The 14632-nt window shown below is 38.1% G+C and overlaps 2 protein-coding genes across 6 annotated transcripts; both read left to right on the top strand.

The window, feature by feature from the left end:
• Positions 1–559: 559 nt before the first annotated feature.
• LOC135468251 (cysteine-rich PDZ-binding protein-like) lies at positions 560–5908 on the top strand. Its single transcript, XM_064746397.1, has 6 exons — positions 560–638; positions 1611–1676; positions 2664–2718; positions 3436–3515; positions 4100–4117; positions 4640–5908. The coding sequence occupies exons 1-6, from the start codon at positions 623–625 to the stop codon at positions 4702–4704; spliced, it is 300 nt and encodes a 99-aa protein (XP_064602467.1). The 5' UTR covers positions 560–622; the 3' UTR covers positions 4705–5908.
• Positions 5909–6855: 947 nt separating this feature from the next.
• On the top strand, positions 6856–14087 carry LOC135468836 (uncharacterized). Of its 5 annotated transcripts, none has more exons than XM_064747285.1 (5): positions 6856–6982; positions 8772–8842; positions 9491–9538; positions 11883–11932; positions 13975–14087. In XM_064747285.1, exons 1-5 carry the CDS (start codon positions 6910–6912, stop codon positions 14009–14011), a joined length of 279 nt encoding a protein of 92 aa, XP_064603355.1. In that variant the 5' UTR covers positions 6856–6909; the 3' UTR covers positions 14012–14087. The 5 variants fall into 5 exon arrangements, 4 of the variants coding, with proteins under 4 accessions (XP_064603355.1, XP_064603353.1, XP_064603352.1 ...); XM_064747286.1 differs by lacking the exon at positions 6856–6982 and adding an exon at positions 8395–8473; XM_064747283.1 differs by lacking the exons at positions 11883–11932; positions 13975–14087 and adding an exon at positions 10408–10737.
• The last annotated feature ends 545 nt before the right edge of the window (positions 14088–14632 follow it).

Below are 14632 nucleotides of genomic sequence, written 5' to 3'. Positions count from 1 at the left end.
AGCAAATTAGGTCTGAAATTAATCTTTAGTCCTGAATAAAGTCCAACTGATTTTATATCAGAACAAGATAGTCCCTATTCTGAATTAAGCCTGGCTAAAGTTTCCTGCGGGCATGGGAGTAAACTCAATTCTCAGCAGATGCGATGACATGCGAAGTTTATGTCACCTTACACTCAGATCTCTTGTTAAGTGAATAGTCCATGTTAAAAGATACTATGTCAAGGACTTGACCAATCGGCCGTCAGACGTACAGACGGAGGAACTTACACTGATGCCTGTTGCTGCTAAAAAAGAGATTCCGACCTAAGAGTAGGCCTTTATGGTCAGACACAATCATGGAAGAAGAAACACTCACACTGTAGGTTTCTGAACATATGGAAACAAAGACGAAGAATGATCATTCTAGTTCCTGTTTTACTGGGTTATGAAGAAAGAAAAAAATAGGAAGAAAAACATTTCTGATCATTCAGGATCCTTTCTTACTGGGTCATGAAGAAAGAAAAAAAATAGGAAGAAAAATATTGTCCGGTTATCTCCCTTCCAAAAGCGCTCTCTCGGATACCGATTTGTCATAAAGTGTTTATTATTGATTCCAACAGAGAAAACATCCCGGTAGAATAAAATGGTTTGTGAAAAATGTAAGTTGGGAAGCCTTAAGTCTGATAACAGAGAAGGGTTAAATGTGCTGAAAGACTACACGGTATTAATTAGTTCAGTTAAATTACTCGTCGATTGTGACAATCTGGGGCGATCACAATGCACAAGTATTACTAGCGCACCTATTTTCGACACCCATTCTTTGAATGTAACGTAGAAGTTTTAGACTAGCTATGTTTCCGTTCTGTGCTTTAAATAAATGAATACCGGTATACGAAATGATTATTGCGAAGGCGTGCTGATCTTATTTTGCTAGATTTTTGCCCATTGTTGTGAGCAGGATATCTTAAAAAAACGTGTGAGTTCAACTCGTGAGTTCAAGTTCATTTCGTGCTGGATTCCTCTCCGGTCATACCTGGGAAGGTGTGGCAGCAACCTGCAGATGGTCATGTCTTTCCCTCTGGCTCGGCCCACTTTCCTCCCACCATTATGTTGGCCGCCGTTGTATAAGTGAAATATTCTTGAGTATGGCATAAATCATCCTTATGGTTGTCCATGGGAGGGTCTTCCCTGAGAAAATGCTGGCTGCCATCATATAAGTAAAATCTAATGATTATCAAACAAAGCTAGCTTATTAAATTATTTGCATTAAACTAAGTGCTTGTTGGATGATTTGAGCTCATACCTTTCTCGTTATTTGATGTTCAGATACTAAAGTAGGATGTTTTTCTTTAACCAGATATTATTTTCACATTCCACAATGGTTGGAGCAATTGGAGGTAATTTGCTGTCAACCCCATGTGAAGTGTTTGGCACAACCTAAACCAGTAGCAGATAACTGTCATCTGATTATATGTACTGGGTATGTGATGGAAAGGTTATGACATAATCTTCATGTTTCCTCCTTTACCACATCACAATTTATACACCTACTGGTCCAGTATCAGATAATTATCCTCTGATTATATGTGCTGGGTATGTGGTACAATTTATACACTTTTTTTTCATTATAGGTCAGAAAAAGCTGGGAAAAGTAATTACTCCAGATCCATGGAAATCTGGTGCAAGAAATACAACAGGTATGCTAATTAATATAACTGTTTCAGGTTTTGAAGATGTTAGACATCTTAGTGACATCCATTTGCTCATGATCATGATACCTTATGAATATTCATCAAGCTGTCTTGATATTTCATTGGTCTGTTCTTGTTCTACAGTGGTTCCAAATTTTTTTTTTTTATAAAATGACCTGCCCAGTGTGTGCGATACATTTGTAAATATTTTTAATGATATCTTAAATGATATCTCTTGTCTACCTGTTCAGGTCATTTCACTGATGAGAAACCAGGTGCGGCATTAAATATTTCACATCATTGTGTGAATTTCACTATACTGAAGCTGTACATTGCACATAATGAGTGTACTTCCCAGACCTTACATCATGTGCTGTGTGAAATTGACAAGCCCAATTTTAGGCACGTTCATCAACTTGAGCTGGACAACTTTTAGTGTGTGTAATGTTTACTTACATCAAGCTTAATTATATTGCTGCTCTATATTTGAGAGATATGTTATGATCATCAAGATTGTTATATTTTGCGTTTGGCGTGAAATGTGATTAGGAAATGAAATTTGCAAGTTCCCTGCTCTACTTTGGTATCCTGCAGGACTAAATTTGAAACTGTTAGTATCTATTTTAAACACAAGAGACAATTCAATAATACCTTTGTGGTGTATGCTAATTAACACACTGAGCCTCCATAAAAGTAAACTGTTTATATTAAAGTAAACTCTTATAAACTTGTATGTAGTGGTTTACCGACCTAGGTTAAGGTAGCTTGGTAGACTAGGACTTCAAATTCGTGAGGCATGGTATTCAGAAAAAGTTGTCTCTTAGTCTGTGTAGTGATTGTTATAGGTGGAAAAACTGCATGGGGGTTGTCAGAGTAGGCCTACTCACCTTTAACAAGATGCATATTTTTTTTGCATGTTTTTGGGTAGTTAGGTGCATTGAAAACTTTATTCAGTGCAAACTGACTACATGTGAAAACCTGATCTGTTTACAGAAGGAGGGGGACGAACAGTGGGAGAAAACAAAGCCTTGACAGCTAAGAAAAATAGGTATGTTCTTTAAATTTAGTTGTGATTGTAAATGTGTCTTTTAACGCATTTTGTGTACAAAGAAAATTCTGTTGAGAAATGATGTGGTGAAATAAATATTGATTATTTTGTAATAGACTGATGTCCTGAAGCGTAGCCTACTTAGTATTATGTAGTCCTTAGCCAAGTGCACTTCATATCTTAAACAACAAGTACGCTGTCCTATTGGAAGGGCATACTTAGCTATAACAGTGCACCTCATATCTTAAACAACAGGTACGCTGTCCTATTGGAAGGGCACACTTAGCTATTACAGTGCATTTCATATCTTAAACAACAAGTACGCTGTCCTATTGGAAGGGCATTCTTAGCTATTACAGTGCATTTCATATCTTAAACAACAAGTACGCTGTCCTATTGGAAGGACACACTTAGCTATTACAGTGCATTTCATATCTTAAACAACAGATACGCTGTCCTATTGGAAGGGCACACTTAGCTTTTACAGTGTACTTCATATCTTAAACAACAAGTACGCTGTCCTATTGGAAGGGCACACTTAGCTTTTACAGTGCACTTCGTGAAACAGGGACCTGACGTTCATGTGTCTCTGCACGCTTTTAAATTATGAATCCTAATAAATTCACTGAGTAGCTTCTTTTAAACTTTAATTGTGATGTTGGTGTAATTTTATGTGGCCTTCCCTTATTGGTTGTTTTCTATTTGTTTTGGTTTCAGATTTGCGCCGTACTCCACTTTTGCGAAATGTAGAATATGTAAGTCGTCAGTACACCAGGTTGGATCTCATTACTGTCAAGGTAGGTTAACTAATATGTCTCGTCAAATTAAGACTTTCCCTTTTAATGCAAAACTTTCAAACACTCCCTCTCTCTATAAACTGTAAAATCTTGAGATCAACTTGAGTTTTCTTGAGAAAATGGTTTTCACAGAGGAAATCAAACTTATGGTTAGTTTATGAAGTGGGAGACCAGAGAAATTGAAAGTTGTTGAACCATGTTTCAATGACCTATACTGAGTACACATTTCACATTGTAATACTTTACATTTTTTATAATAACACTATGACTGGCAGCGATAGCTCAGTAGAGCACCGGCTTCAGGGGAGGTAGATCCAGGGTCAATCTTGGGTCGGGTCTCACCTGAGACCTTAATATAGGAAGTTGTAATTTCCTTGCTTGGCTTTCAGCATTAAGGGAATAGTGCAATGACTGGTTGACCCGTATCAGTATAATGGCTTGGGTTGGGCGGCTTACTTGTCTTCGGTAAGTCGTCTCAGTGAAGCAGCACTAGATAAAAGAGCAGTGGAAATCCATCCTGCAACAAGGAGGCACATTACATGCACATTGCAAGCACTCTCTCACAATAACTTTTTTTTTTCCAGGTTGTGCATACAAAAAAGGTATGTGTCATAATTACAATATATGTTCAGTGTTCGTAAACTTTGAGAGTTTACATCATTAATGCTCATAAAAAAATTATGGCTAATGGCTGTTGGACAGAATGTGTTCAATAGTATATGGTGTTGTTGTAGAGGGTGGGTGGGAAATTGTTTACAGTGTCTTAGCACAAAAAAGTGAGGGTTCTGCAGCTGTTCTAAATTCACAACTTAGCCTCTTCTGTATTGGAATGTTATGGTAAATATTAACGGTGCTTTTTAAAAAATACTACATGTATTGAAAACCGGTTTTGCGTACATGTAAAGCATAGAAATGAGAGGGATGTTTCATTTTTGGTACTTTGTATACATATTAATTACTGTAAATTACCAAACTGATGACCTTCACATCTCTTTTGTGTATTAGAATCCATGTTAAGGTGAAGGTTTAAGTACTTCATACTGAGGTTTTTCATTTGTACTACTGCACTTTTTTTGTACAAGTTTATTTCTAACCATAGTGTCACTGTGTAATTTCTGTTTTAGGAATCTGTGCCATGTGTGGGAAGAAAGTCATTGAAACAAAAAACTATCGACAAACATCAGTCTGATTCTTTGCGCTCCTGTGATCGAGTTGAAAATATGTACCCGCGTCTTACCACTGTCATGATGGTCCTTAACATAGGATGTAAATGTTTGATGTGTAAAAAAAGATCAGTCTACTGATATCAGTTTATTGTATGCTATTTAACAGCATATTGTTCCACCAGTAATCTACTCATTTCATTATGGAAATGTTGGATGCATTCAGTGATCATTATTGTGAAAAGTCTGTCTGTAGGCTTTCGGTTTTAACATTTAACAATGTTTCAACAATGTTTTTTTGTACTTCTGCTTCACAACGCACAGTAGAATTCTCAACAACATTTGCCTAAAGCCGTGAAGGAAATGGTTTACGTGTAACTGTATTCCCTGATTGGATAGTTCTTTAGCATGATAGAATTTCTGAAAGTCTTTAACTTATTAATGAGTTGAAGGTGGAGCTTTTGGATATCATTCACATACCTAAAAGGACTGCAAAAATTCCAGAATCTGAGTGAGATTTGGTGAGACTTGTTGGAGAAGTTAATTATCCTTCAAGGGGACAAGATTTGATGCAAACATCCGAAATGTGGCTTCAGTACTCTTTGACTGAACGAAATATATTTCAGTTTGTCTCAGGTGACATGGCAGTTTCTTTAGGTGAGCCTTAATATATAAATACCCAGTTTGGAGAAATTTGAAGCCCTTTTTCCCCCCAATGGACATAAACTGAAGTCTTTCCCTTTGCAAATAAAGTCAGACTGGTTCACTTGTTAAAGCATGTTAAATGTCAGCAATACAAGATTAGTGCTTGTTTTGAACTGTGAATTTTGATTGCTTTTAGCCATTTTAAAGTTTCTTCTGCTATTTGCAGTGTATTTGACTGGTGAAGTTACAAATTTGTGGTAGTTTTCAGTAGGGCGTTAAAAAACAATCAAGTCAATGAAAAAAAATTACAAGTTTCTTGAGGTAATTTGGCATGAAGAATAGGCTTTGTCAAATGAAAAAAATAGTGCCAAGACAAGTGTATTAATAGTAAGAAAACATATAGATCTGATGCTAGCTGAGGCTAGACATTTTCAGCCTTGCATTATGAATACCTGTGCCCCAGTCATACAAGTAGGCCTACAGATACACAGAACATAACTGTGCTTTGTGTGTTTTGTGGAAAAACTAAGATCGTTATGTCATTGTATATCTGTTACTTATGAGAATAAAACCAAACATACTAAAAGGGTAATTTGTGTACACATTATGTTTTTATTGTTGGACTGATGTTATGTGAAATAATTACACAACCTCGGAGGCTCCTGCATGGGTCATTTTGTTACGCTAGCAGGTTGAACACTAGGTCACAGAGGCCCAGAGAGCACAGCTGGTAGAGCGTCCGCTTCGGGAGCAGCAGATCTAGGGTCAATTCTGGGTCAGGTCACACCTAAGACCTTAAAAGAGGAAGTTGTAGCTTCCTCGCTTGGCATTCAGCATTCAGGGGATAGTGCAACGACTGGTTGACCCTTATCGGTATATTGCTCAAGCGAGGAGCCTTACTTGCCTTAAATAAGTGAAGCAGCACTATGTAAAAGAGCGATGGAAGTCTGTCATGCAACAAGGAAGCACATTACACATTCATGGACTCTACGGACTCCTTTGTCATCATATCGCTGAAAAATTGTTAAGTTCAACGTTAAACCCCAAGCATTCACTCACTCACTCACTCACTCAATCATAAAGGCCTCCAATCCCTCCCGAAAATGTCGGAATTTATCTCACATCTTGACTTAGTTATCACACAGTGAGAGAAACTACCGGTACCAATATTTTTTATGAGTAGGAGTATTATGATTGAAAACCTTTTTTGTGTGTGTGTGTGTTTTTTTTCGCAATTCCCTTTTAGAGTCCTCTAAGACATGAACTTTTTTTTTCTAAAATATTTCATCGAAATGGGATACCAACAGATGTCTGTAAAGGAACGGATTACGTCATTTCAGTGACGTTGAATGTTCAACATGAGATTAAAACAAATTAGTCTCAGTTGTATCTTAATCCCAGGTTCAACTGCAGCTTTCACAACAGGACATAAGAGCGAGAAGAAAATAGTTCAAACGAAAGCGACAGGGGACATAATTTCTCTAGGCGTTACTCCCCTTGAGCGCATGCGTGCGTCATTTGCGCTCGATTTTCAAATAGAACGTTATCGCGTGAGTGTTTGCTGAAGTATAATTGTTGAATTTACAATGTCCACAAGACGGAAAAAATATAGTCGACAAGCCAAGAACAAGGCTGAAAGATATGGAACATCTGATTCAGGTAAGAAGATGGAAGTGATTGAAAGCTTTTTATGAATAGTGACCACCGACAACAATGGTAAGTGGACAACAACAACAACAACCTACATTATTGCGACTTGCAAGCACCTGTTTCGCGTTTTCTTACCGGCCCCGAGTGACAAGGCGCACATAGCGACGATGTAATACCTGCTGTACTTCACCATGGAATTTACGTGTACGCATTTTAGTAATAGCGCCATTGGTTTGCACGTTCAAGAAATTATATACCTCGACATGCTGTAGTTCAATTGAACAAAACGTTGAAGTCAGTTTTCAACAATTCCTCATCTTTACCTGTCTCAACCTTTAATCATTGAATTCAAAAACATGGTAGGTCCGTTCCGCAAGGCACTTTGCGGAACGAAGTTGGCTGTTAAATCCACTGCAAAACTGCGACACGCCGATTTTCTGGCGTGCATTGCTGAGAACCGAACCTTTATTGCCACTCCTGTAAGTGTAAATCCATTCTTGAGTCGAAATAACTTTGTGCTGTCATGAGGTCATAGCTAGTTGGGTGTACTAAAATCTCAGAACCGTGCACCAGAAGATACGGAAATCAACTTAACAAGACAAGACAATCTTAAATAACAATTTTAGCGATGAGCTCATCATCAACACTTTATCAGATTTTCTGCATGTATCTGGTCTGGAATTGATTGAAACTTGCAGGAGTTATTGAAAAGACCGATATCTTCTCAGTCCACATCAGAAATCAGCGTGTGGAGTGGAATTTACCGGCCATCTATCCTCGCAGAATAGACCTACCACGTTTTTGAATTCAACAATTAAATGTTAACGCAGGTAAATATCAAAAATTGTTGAAAATAGACCTAAACATTTAATTTAATTGAACTGTACTTACTTTTACCTTTGCTAACGATCCACAGTAGAGCTACTTAACTCATGTTTTGTCTCATGCGAAAATACAGACCTCCACAATTGTGGGCGCTACCATTTTGGCAGCCTTACCTTTACTGATTAACAGCCTACAGCCTTAAATTCACTTTAAAGCGGCTTGACATGCCAATTTTTATGCACATTAAAGAGAATATGACTTAATTACCACGCCTGCAAGTGTAAATCCATTCCCAAGTTGAAATCTCGTTGAAATCCACAGAAATATTTCTTTCTTACTCGTCAAAAATAATTCATCATGGCAAGTTTGGTGTACTAAAATCTCAAGAGCCTTAGTGATGATTTCATCAGTCATCATGCATGTAGAATAGAAAGGACAATTTGCCCTTTCAGTCGAACAAGAAAAATTAATTCTAAAGGTTCCATTCAAGGCTTGCAGTTATCACATGCACATCCGTTTTTGTTTTATCCATGATTTCTACCCATGGCCACCGATACATTCTGGATTTTGGATGCACCCAACGCATTACATGTGCACAACGCGAGTTGGAAGAGGGAAAAATCAACACTTTATTGGACTTTCTGCATAAAACTAGTGTGAAATGGATTTACACATGTATGAGTAATTGAAAGATCCTTCTCTCTTCGAACCTCAATAGAAATTGAGGATACAACAAATTGCTGCTGTTGTAGAGTGGATTTAAGGGCCCACCATTTTATTTTTATATATATGTATATATATATATATGTGTCTGCTTAGCTTGCACTTTTTATATGTTGAAGTTTCTGTGAGTGGAACATATTATACTGTTGCCAGAATAAATGGTTCAGACCTGTACCAAACATCTTTGTCATCATTCCCTTCATATGAAAAGTGTGTTGTTGGTTTCAATCCCTTGTTGGCTATGTTTCAGATACACCTGTGCAAGACACAGAGCACCAGCAAACTATGCGAATAATAACCCGACTTTCTCAGAAATACTTGGTAAGAGCTCTAATAGTAGTGTCCATCACATTGTTGAAACTGTTTCCTTGGGTTGGGGATTATGGCTTGCTTTCAAGATAGCATAACATATGTCGTATCATAGAGATTGAGTTACTTTATACCAGGCCCGTTCTAATTTCATACTCCATGTAGATATAATGCTGCCTCAGTTGAAGGTCTTATCCAAGAGAATAGATGTGCTGTGTCATAGGTGCATGTAATCCTTCTTGTGTGTGCTGGGAAGGTAGTATCCTCTGCGATGATTAGTCATGATGATCATCCTGCGATGATGATGAATATATGTATTTATTTGATTGTTGTTTACCACTACAGTCTACACTCAAGAATTTTACACTTCTACAGTCAGCGTTGGCCAGTTTTATGGGTAGAGTAAACTGGGACACCTGCCGTCAAACCCCGGACCTGTGGCAAGTTCCTGACAAACTTGTATATATGTAGAATAACCTCTGGTTCAGGAGTCATTACACATATCATGTAAATAGGATGACTCGAGTTCTGTGTTTTTACATGTTACATGTGTAGTATGACTCGGGTTCACAAGTCTTCACATGTAACCTGCATGTTTTGACTCAGGTTCAGGAGTCAGAGTATCAAACATAATGATGATTCTTCCTCTGTCTTTCGCAGACAACAAGAGCGACACCTGGATCAACTTCTCAAAGTTCGGCTTTCACAGTGAGTAGTTTGGAATTTGGCGTCTGTATCCTATTATCCATGATTTTAGATTATTGTTGTTTATGCATGCTTCCTGTTTCAAATATATCATTGATCCTTGCCAAGTGAGAGAGTGTTTGGACTTACCAAGAGACATTATGTACGTAGTGTGTCTTATCAGTTACAATTTAAAGGACAAATCTATGAATTGAGAATATGGATGACATCAAGCCTACCTGATGACTTACAACTAAAGAGTACTTTGAGATCTCTAGCCTCCCTGCAGCTAAAAGTACAAATTCCATCACTACAAACAAAGGGATAATACTCTGCATTTCTGTCAGTGTTGAAAAAAAATTGTTTAAAAAATTTCTGGAACCAGTCTTGATCACCAAAATTTATTTGACTGGCCCTGTGCTCAGTGTCAACATTTGCACAAAATTTCATGTGAATCCCACTTGTTTGCTTTTTTTTAAAGTTTATTTATTAATTTGATTGATTTTTCAAGCCATACTCAGGAATATTTGATGACTGTGGCCAGCAACTGAGCAAGACATGCAGATTCCTGTAGTTTTTGTTTGCAAAAAGTCTGATGATTAGATTCCCATTCCCTGATTCCCGGAAAGTAAACCATGCTGTTCCTGTTTAAAGAAATGCGCTTGCTTGCTAGCTAAATTGAATGTTATGTTGAATTGGTATTAAGATTGAAGTTTGATTGATTGATTGTGGTGTAGGAGACTGAGGAGGAATACTATGGTGATGAGGAGAACAGTCCTGACACAACCGGCCAGTCAGATGGGAGTATTACCTTTCCTCAACCACATGATGCGTACGACTTTGACAGTAATGAAGGTCTTTCTAACCCGCGTTTAATTTTGTCACCTGTAAAGGCTGGTCAGCTCTCAGTCAGTTGTAAGCAGACGAAGCAAAACAGGAAAGCCCCATTCACGTTCCAAAAAGCAGGAAGTGTTAAAGAAACAACAGCCAAAAATAAGCACAAAAACAGTTGAAATTGTTCAAAAGAGCAGGATGACTAGAATGTCATCCAACCAGATGTCTGTAGATGTCTCTGGGAACTCTAGTATTAAAGAAACACCATCACAGCGACAGAATTTGCGGAAGAGAAAATCAAACAATACCTCTGATACAGCGTCCTCAACATCTGTAGACACAACCTTAGGAAGCCAAAGATCCTCTCCGCGGATGACAGATTTGAACAAAAATAAGGCAGTGCATTGACGTGAAGAGAGACAGTGGTGTATTTATCTCTCCACCTTTACGGAAACGAGCAAAGCTTGGCAGTGGACAGCAGGCAACTTCAACACCAAGCTCAGAAAGTCGAGCTCAGAAACTTGCCCTGAAAGCATTGGAGGATTCCCGTTACGGTTATGACACTTTAGACTCCCCTGCTCTGGGCGTGTCTCCTGTAAAAACGTTCAGTCACGCCCATGTCTGACTATTGCTCCATGTCATCCTCACACTCACATCAATGGACAACCTCAACTTCAGAATAACAGCCAAGCAAGGCTTTCCCTTTGTTCTACAAGAAGGTAAGCAACACTTAAATGTAAGCAACTCACTTTACCAATAAGGGTAAGCTGTGTAACTTGTAGCCTTCAGCACACAAGTGGGATGTATCTTAGTGGTAAGCTGTGTGACTTGTAACCACAGGTATTGGGATCTATCTCAGTGGTTAAGGCATGTGACTAGTATCCACCAGTCCAACTTTCATACTTGCCCTTCCCTTTGGCGTCTCTGTTGGGAAAAGAGCATTACTTGTGCCTTCTAAGCAGATTTGACATATGGTTTACACGGTGACTAATCTGGAGCTTTCTTGTATTGGTTTGACAGAGTTGCTAGCTGCAGGCCAAGCTGTAGTTGAATGTTTACAGATATTGTATATGAACACTCAGCTACATGTATATTTAATGCTCCTTGAAGTTTTACAGATTGGTTGGCGGGGGGGCGGGGTTGATATATAACACCTCTTTTTTCTGATTTTGGATGTTTTATTCTTGTGTGAAAGCTGTAAGTGTTCTCTATTTCTTACTAGTTCTCCCCACACTACAGCTCAAATACTGCTAGTCATGCCAGTGATCAGTTGGACTCCTCATTCAGTAATCATTCCAACATTCTGGCCCAAAGGCATTATTGCATTTTATGGATGAAAAAAAAAACAGATGGATTGCACATTTGATCTTATGAACAACAAGTTGCAATTTGCACCAAATTTCACACACTTTCAACCAAAAGTCTTTTTTTTGTTAATGATGTTGTGATACTCTGCAACCTTAAGCACTTTTACAAGAATAATCGAACAGCCAGTAATCTTCTGGTAATAAAGTAATGATGTTTTTCTTTTCAGAACTACCAAAAGTTGCCAGTAAAGTCCACAAGCCCAAGAAAGCCAAAGAGGTAACCAATGTTCACTTAATGTACAATTATCTTAGGTCAGAAGTATGTATGTTTGCAGGTCTTCACCTGTAAAAAGGTTACCTGGAAATTGCTTCAGGTAATCCATTGTCCGTTTAATTATTTGCATGACCTTTAAATTAAAATTTAAAGATTTATTTATTTATTTGATTATTGTTTTTATGGCGTACACAAGAGTACATGTACTTCAGTTATACTAGGGCGGCCATCATTATGGTGGCCAGGGGGAAACCCACAACCATCCGGAGGTTGCTGAGACTTGCCCACCTTACCAAGGAAGAAGCCAGAATGAGATGAACTCACAGTAGCTGTTCAGTTACGTAAAATGGTTATGTAAGACAAGGTTATGAGGGCAATATAGCACTAGTTTCCATAGCCTTGCAGTATAGGTGAACACTTCAGTCTTAGCTGCATATATGTATGTAAAGCCTTACATGTAAAAAAGTATACAGCTCCCTTAGAGGGACATCATGACCAAACCGAACATCGTGGTCTAGGTTCAATACAAAGACTAACACGAACATAAAGTATATGTCAGATGAAAGACCATTAAACTCTATTCATAAAAATAGTTTCATTTATTTTTTTAGAATTCAATTGTATTTGAACATTTGGAATCAATGGCAGCCTTTTCTGACCATCAGGTTTTTTGCCACTTAACCCCGGATATACTGCTATGTATCATGATTCAAAATACTTATACATACAGATCTACGAATACACTTCATGATTGGAGAGAACTATTTCAAGCAAAAATATAGATGTGACATCGCTGATCCTTCTGGGTCACTACAGACCACCATAGAATATGATGTTTGAAAGACTAGAATAAACAAAGTGAACTATTTTCTTGTACAGCGTTTAATGGTCTTATCTAATGGTCATCTGATATATACTTTATTGAGTGTTTTCTTTCCCTTTACAAGGTCCGGAAACCTGGAATGAAACCCGGGTCAGGTCATACCAAAGACAGGGCCTCCGTGGCTCAGTTGGTTAGCACGTTAGCGCAGCGTAATGACCCAGGAGTCTCTCACCAATGCGGTCGCTGTGAGTTCAAGTCCAGCTCATGCTGACTTCCTCCCCGGCCGTACGTGGGAAGGTCTGGCTTCAACCTGCAGATGGTCATGGGTTTCCCCCGGGCTCTGCCCAGTTTCCACCGACCATAATGCTGGCCGCCGTCGTATAAGTGAAATATTCTTGAGTACGGTGTAAAACACCAATCAAATAAATAAATAAATAACATACCAAAGACTTGGTACTGCACTGAGAGGTCAGACATTTCCATCTTGGACAAAAGTCTCAGTATGATTCAACACCAGAATCATAAAAAAATAAATACAAATATTTGTTTGTTGTGAAAACAATCAATGATTTTTTCTTTTCCCTAATACGCAGTTTAAGTTGTGTCCTAAGTTGCGGATCTAAAAAGCTTCTCCACTTTCTTCTTTGGGACTAAAAATTTAAAATACTGTCTTCCTAAGTGGTAATCTGGAAATTAATTCTAAGCTGCAGCCTGATGTGGCTGTTGCAACGGTAATAGCTGTAAAAACAAGTGTGTAGGGGGTAGATTCAGCATGGGGCGCTAAACTGCCATGGGTTCCCAGTAAGTTCACCGATGATGTGATTTCCAAAAAAAAATCCTGACCATTGACAGAAAATATGCATAAAATACTGGGGTTGTGAAGAGATATAAAATAATAAAAATATAAAAACAATATATTATTATTATTATTATTTTGAAATAAATCTGTGTTTGGGGTAGCTTTACTTGTATCCTTTAACTGATCCTATAGTGAAATTCACAGTTTTGTGGTTCACTTCTAAGCCTTTCTTGATTTGTTGCACTTTCTTGAAAACCATCAAAAGAATTACTGTGTAAAACCTGCGTCATCGTGGGGATTTATTTCATAAAGGGAAGTGTGAAAAGAAGATGAAAACCAATGTATCTGTAGCTAACAGCTGTTTGGATGGAAATAACCTGGCTAATTTATCTGTTGGATTAACTGTATGTACTCTCATTTCAGGTGTCTCAGAAGGCAATTCAGTGGGCAGAAAAAATGAACAAGGAATTTGCTGAGCTAGAAAACTTTGAATTGAGCATTGAGGGCTGAGAGGAATCTCAGTCATAGTGTACGAAGGAAGGCTAATAACTGGCCATGGAACTTTGTGTGCCTTTCACAAAAACGTGTAGTATATACATGTATGAAGGTTATATCTCAGAACCTAAAGCTCCTAATCACCAGTCAAAATCATTACAGTTATGATGATACTAGGTTCAGCCACATGAACAAATTTGTAGCAAATTTTGGAGGTAAAATGTTTTGTATCCAGATTTTTCAAAATGGTTCAGTGTCTAGAAAGTGGATGCACCCTTCATTTGGAACCTTTTCACTTGTGTACAAGTCACACTCACTTCTCATGTCTCCCAGATCTCCTCAGCTTCTGTATGTTTGGTAAGACATTGTGTTTTTGTTAAGCGGTTCAATATAGCCTTGTCCACACTGATGTACACCAAGCCTGTCTTGCGTCTTCATAAAATGATCCCCAAGAATTAAAGGTAGTTCATAAACTTTGTTTCTTGTGTCGAGCGCAGTGTGACAAGGGTATCTGCTCAGATCCCCTCTCTTGGTAAGCTTAGAATTTCTTTAGATACTAACGTTGATGAATTATGGACACACCTGG

The sequence above is a fragment of the Liolophura sinensis genome, chromosome 6 (genome assembly GCF_032854445.1).
Source record: "Liolophura sinensis isolate JHLJ2023 chromosome 6, CUHK_Ljap_v2, whole genome shotgun sequence".
NCBI lineage: Eukaryota > Metazoa > Mollusca > Polyplacophora > Chitonida > Chitonidae > Liolophura > Liolophura sinensis.
The sequence above is the reverse complement of the archived record's forward strand: the minus strand, read 5'-3'. Positions and strand labels throughout refer to the sequence as shown.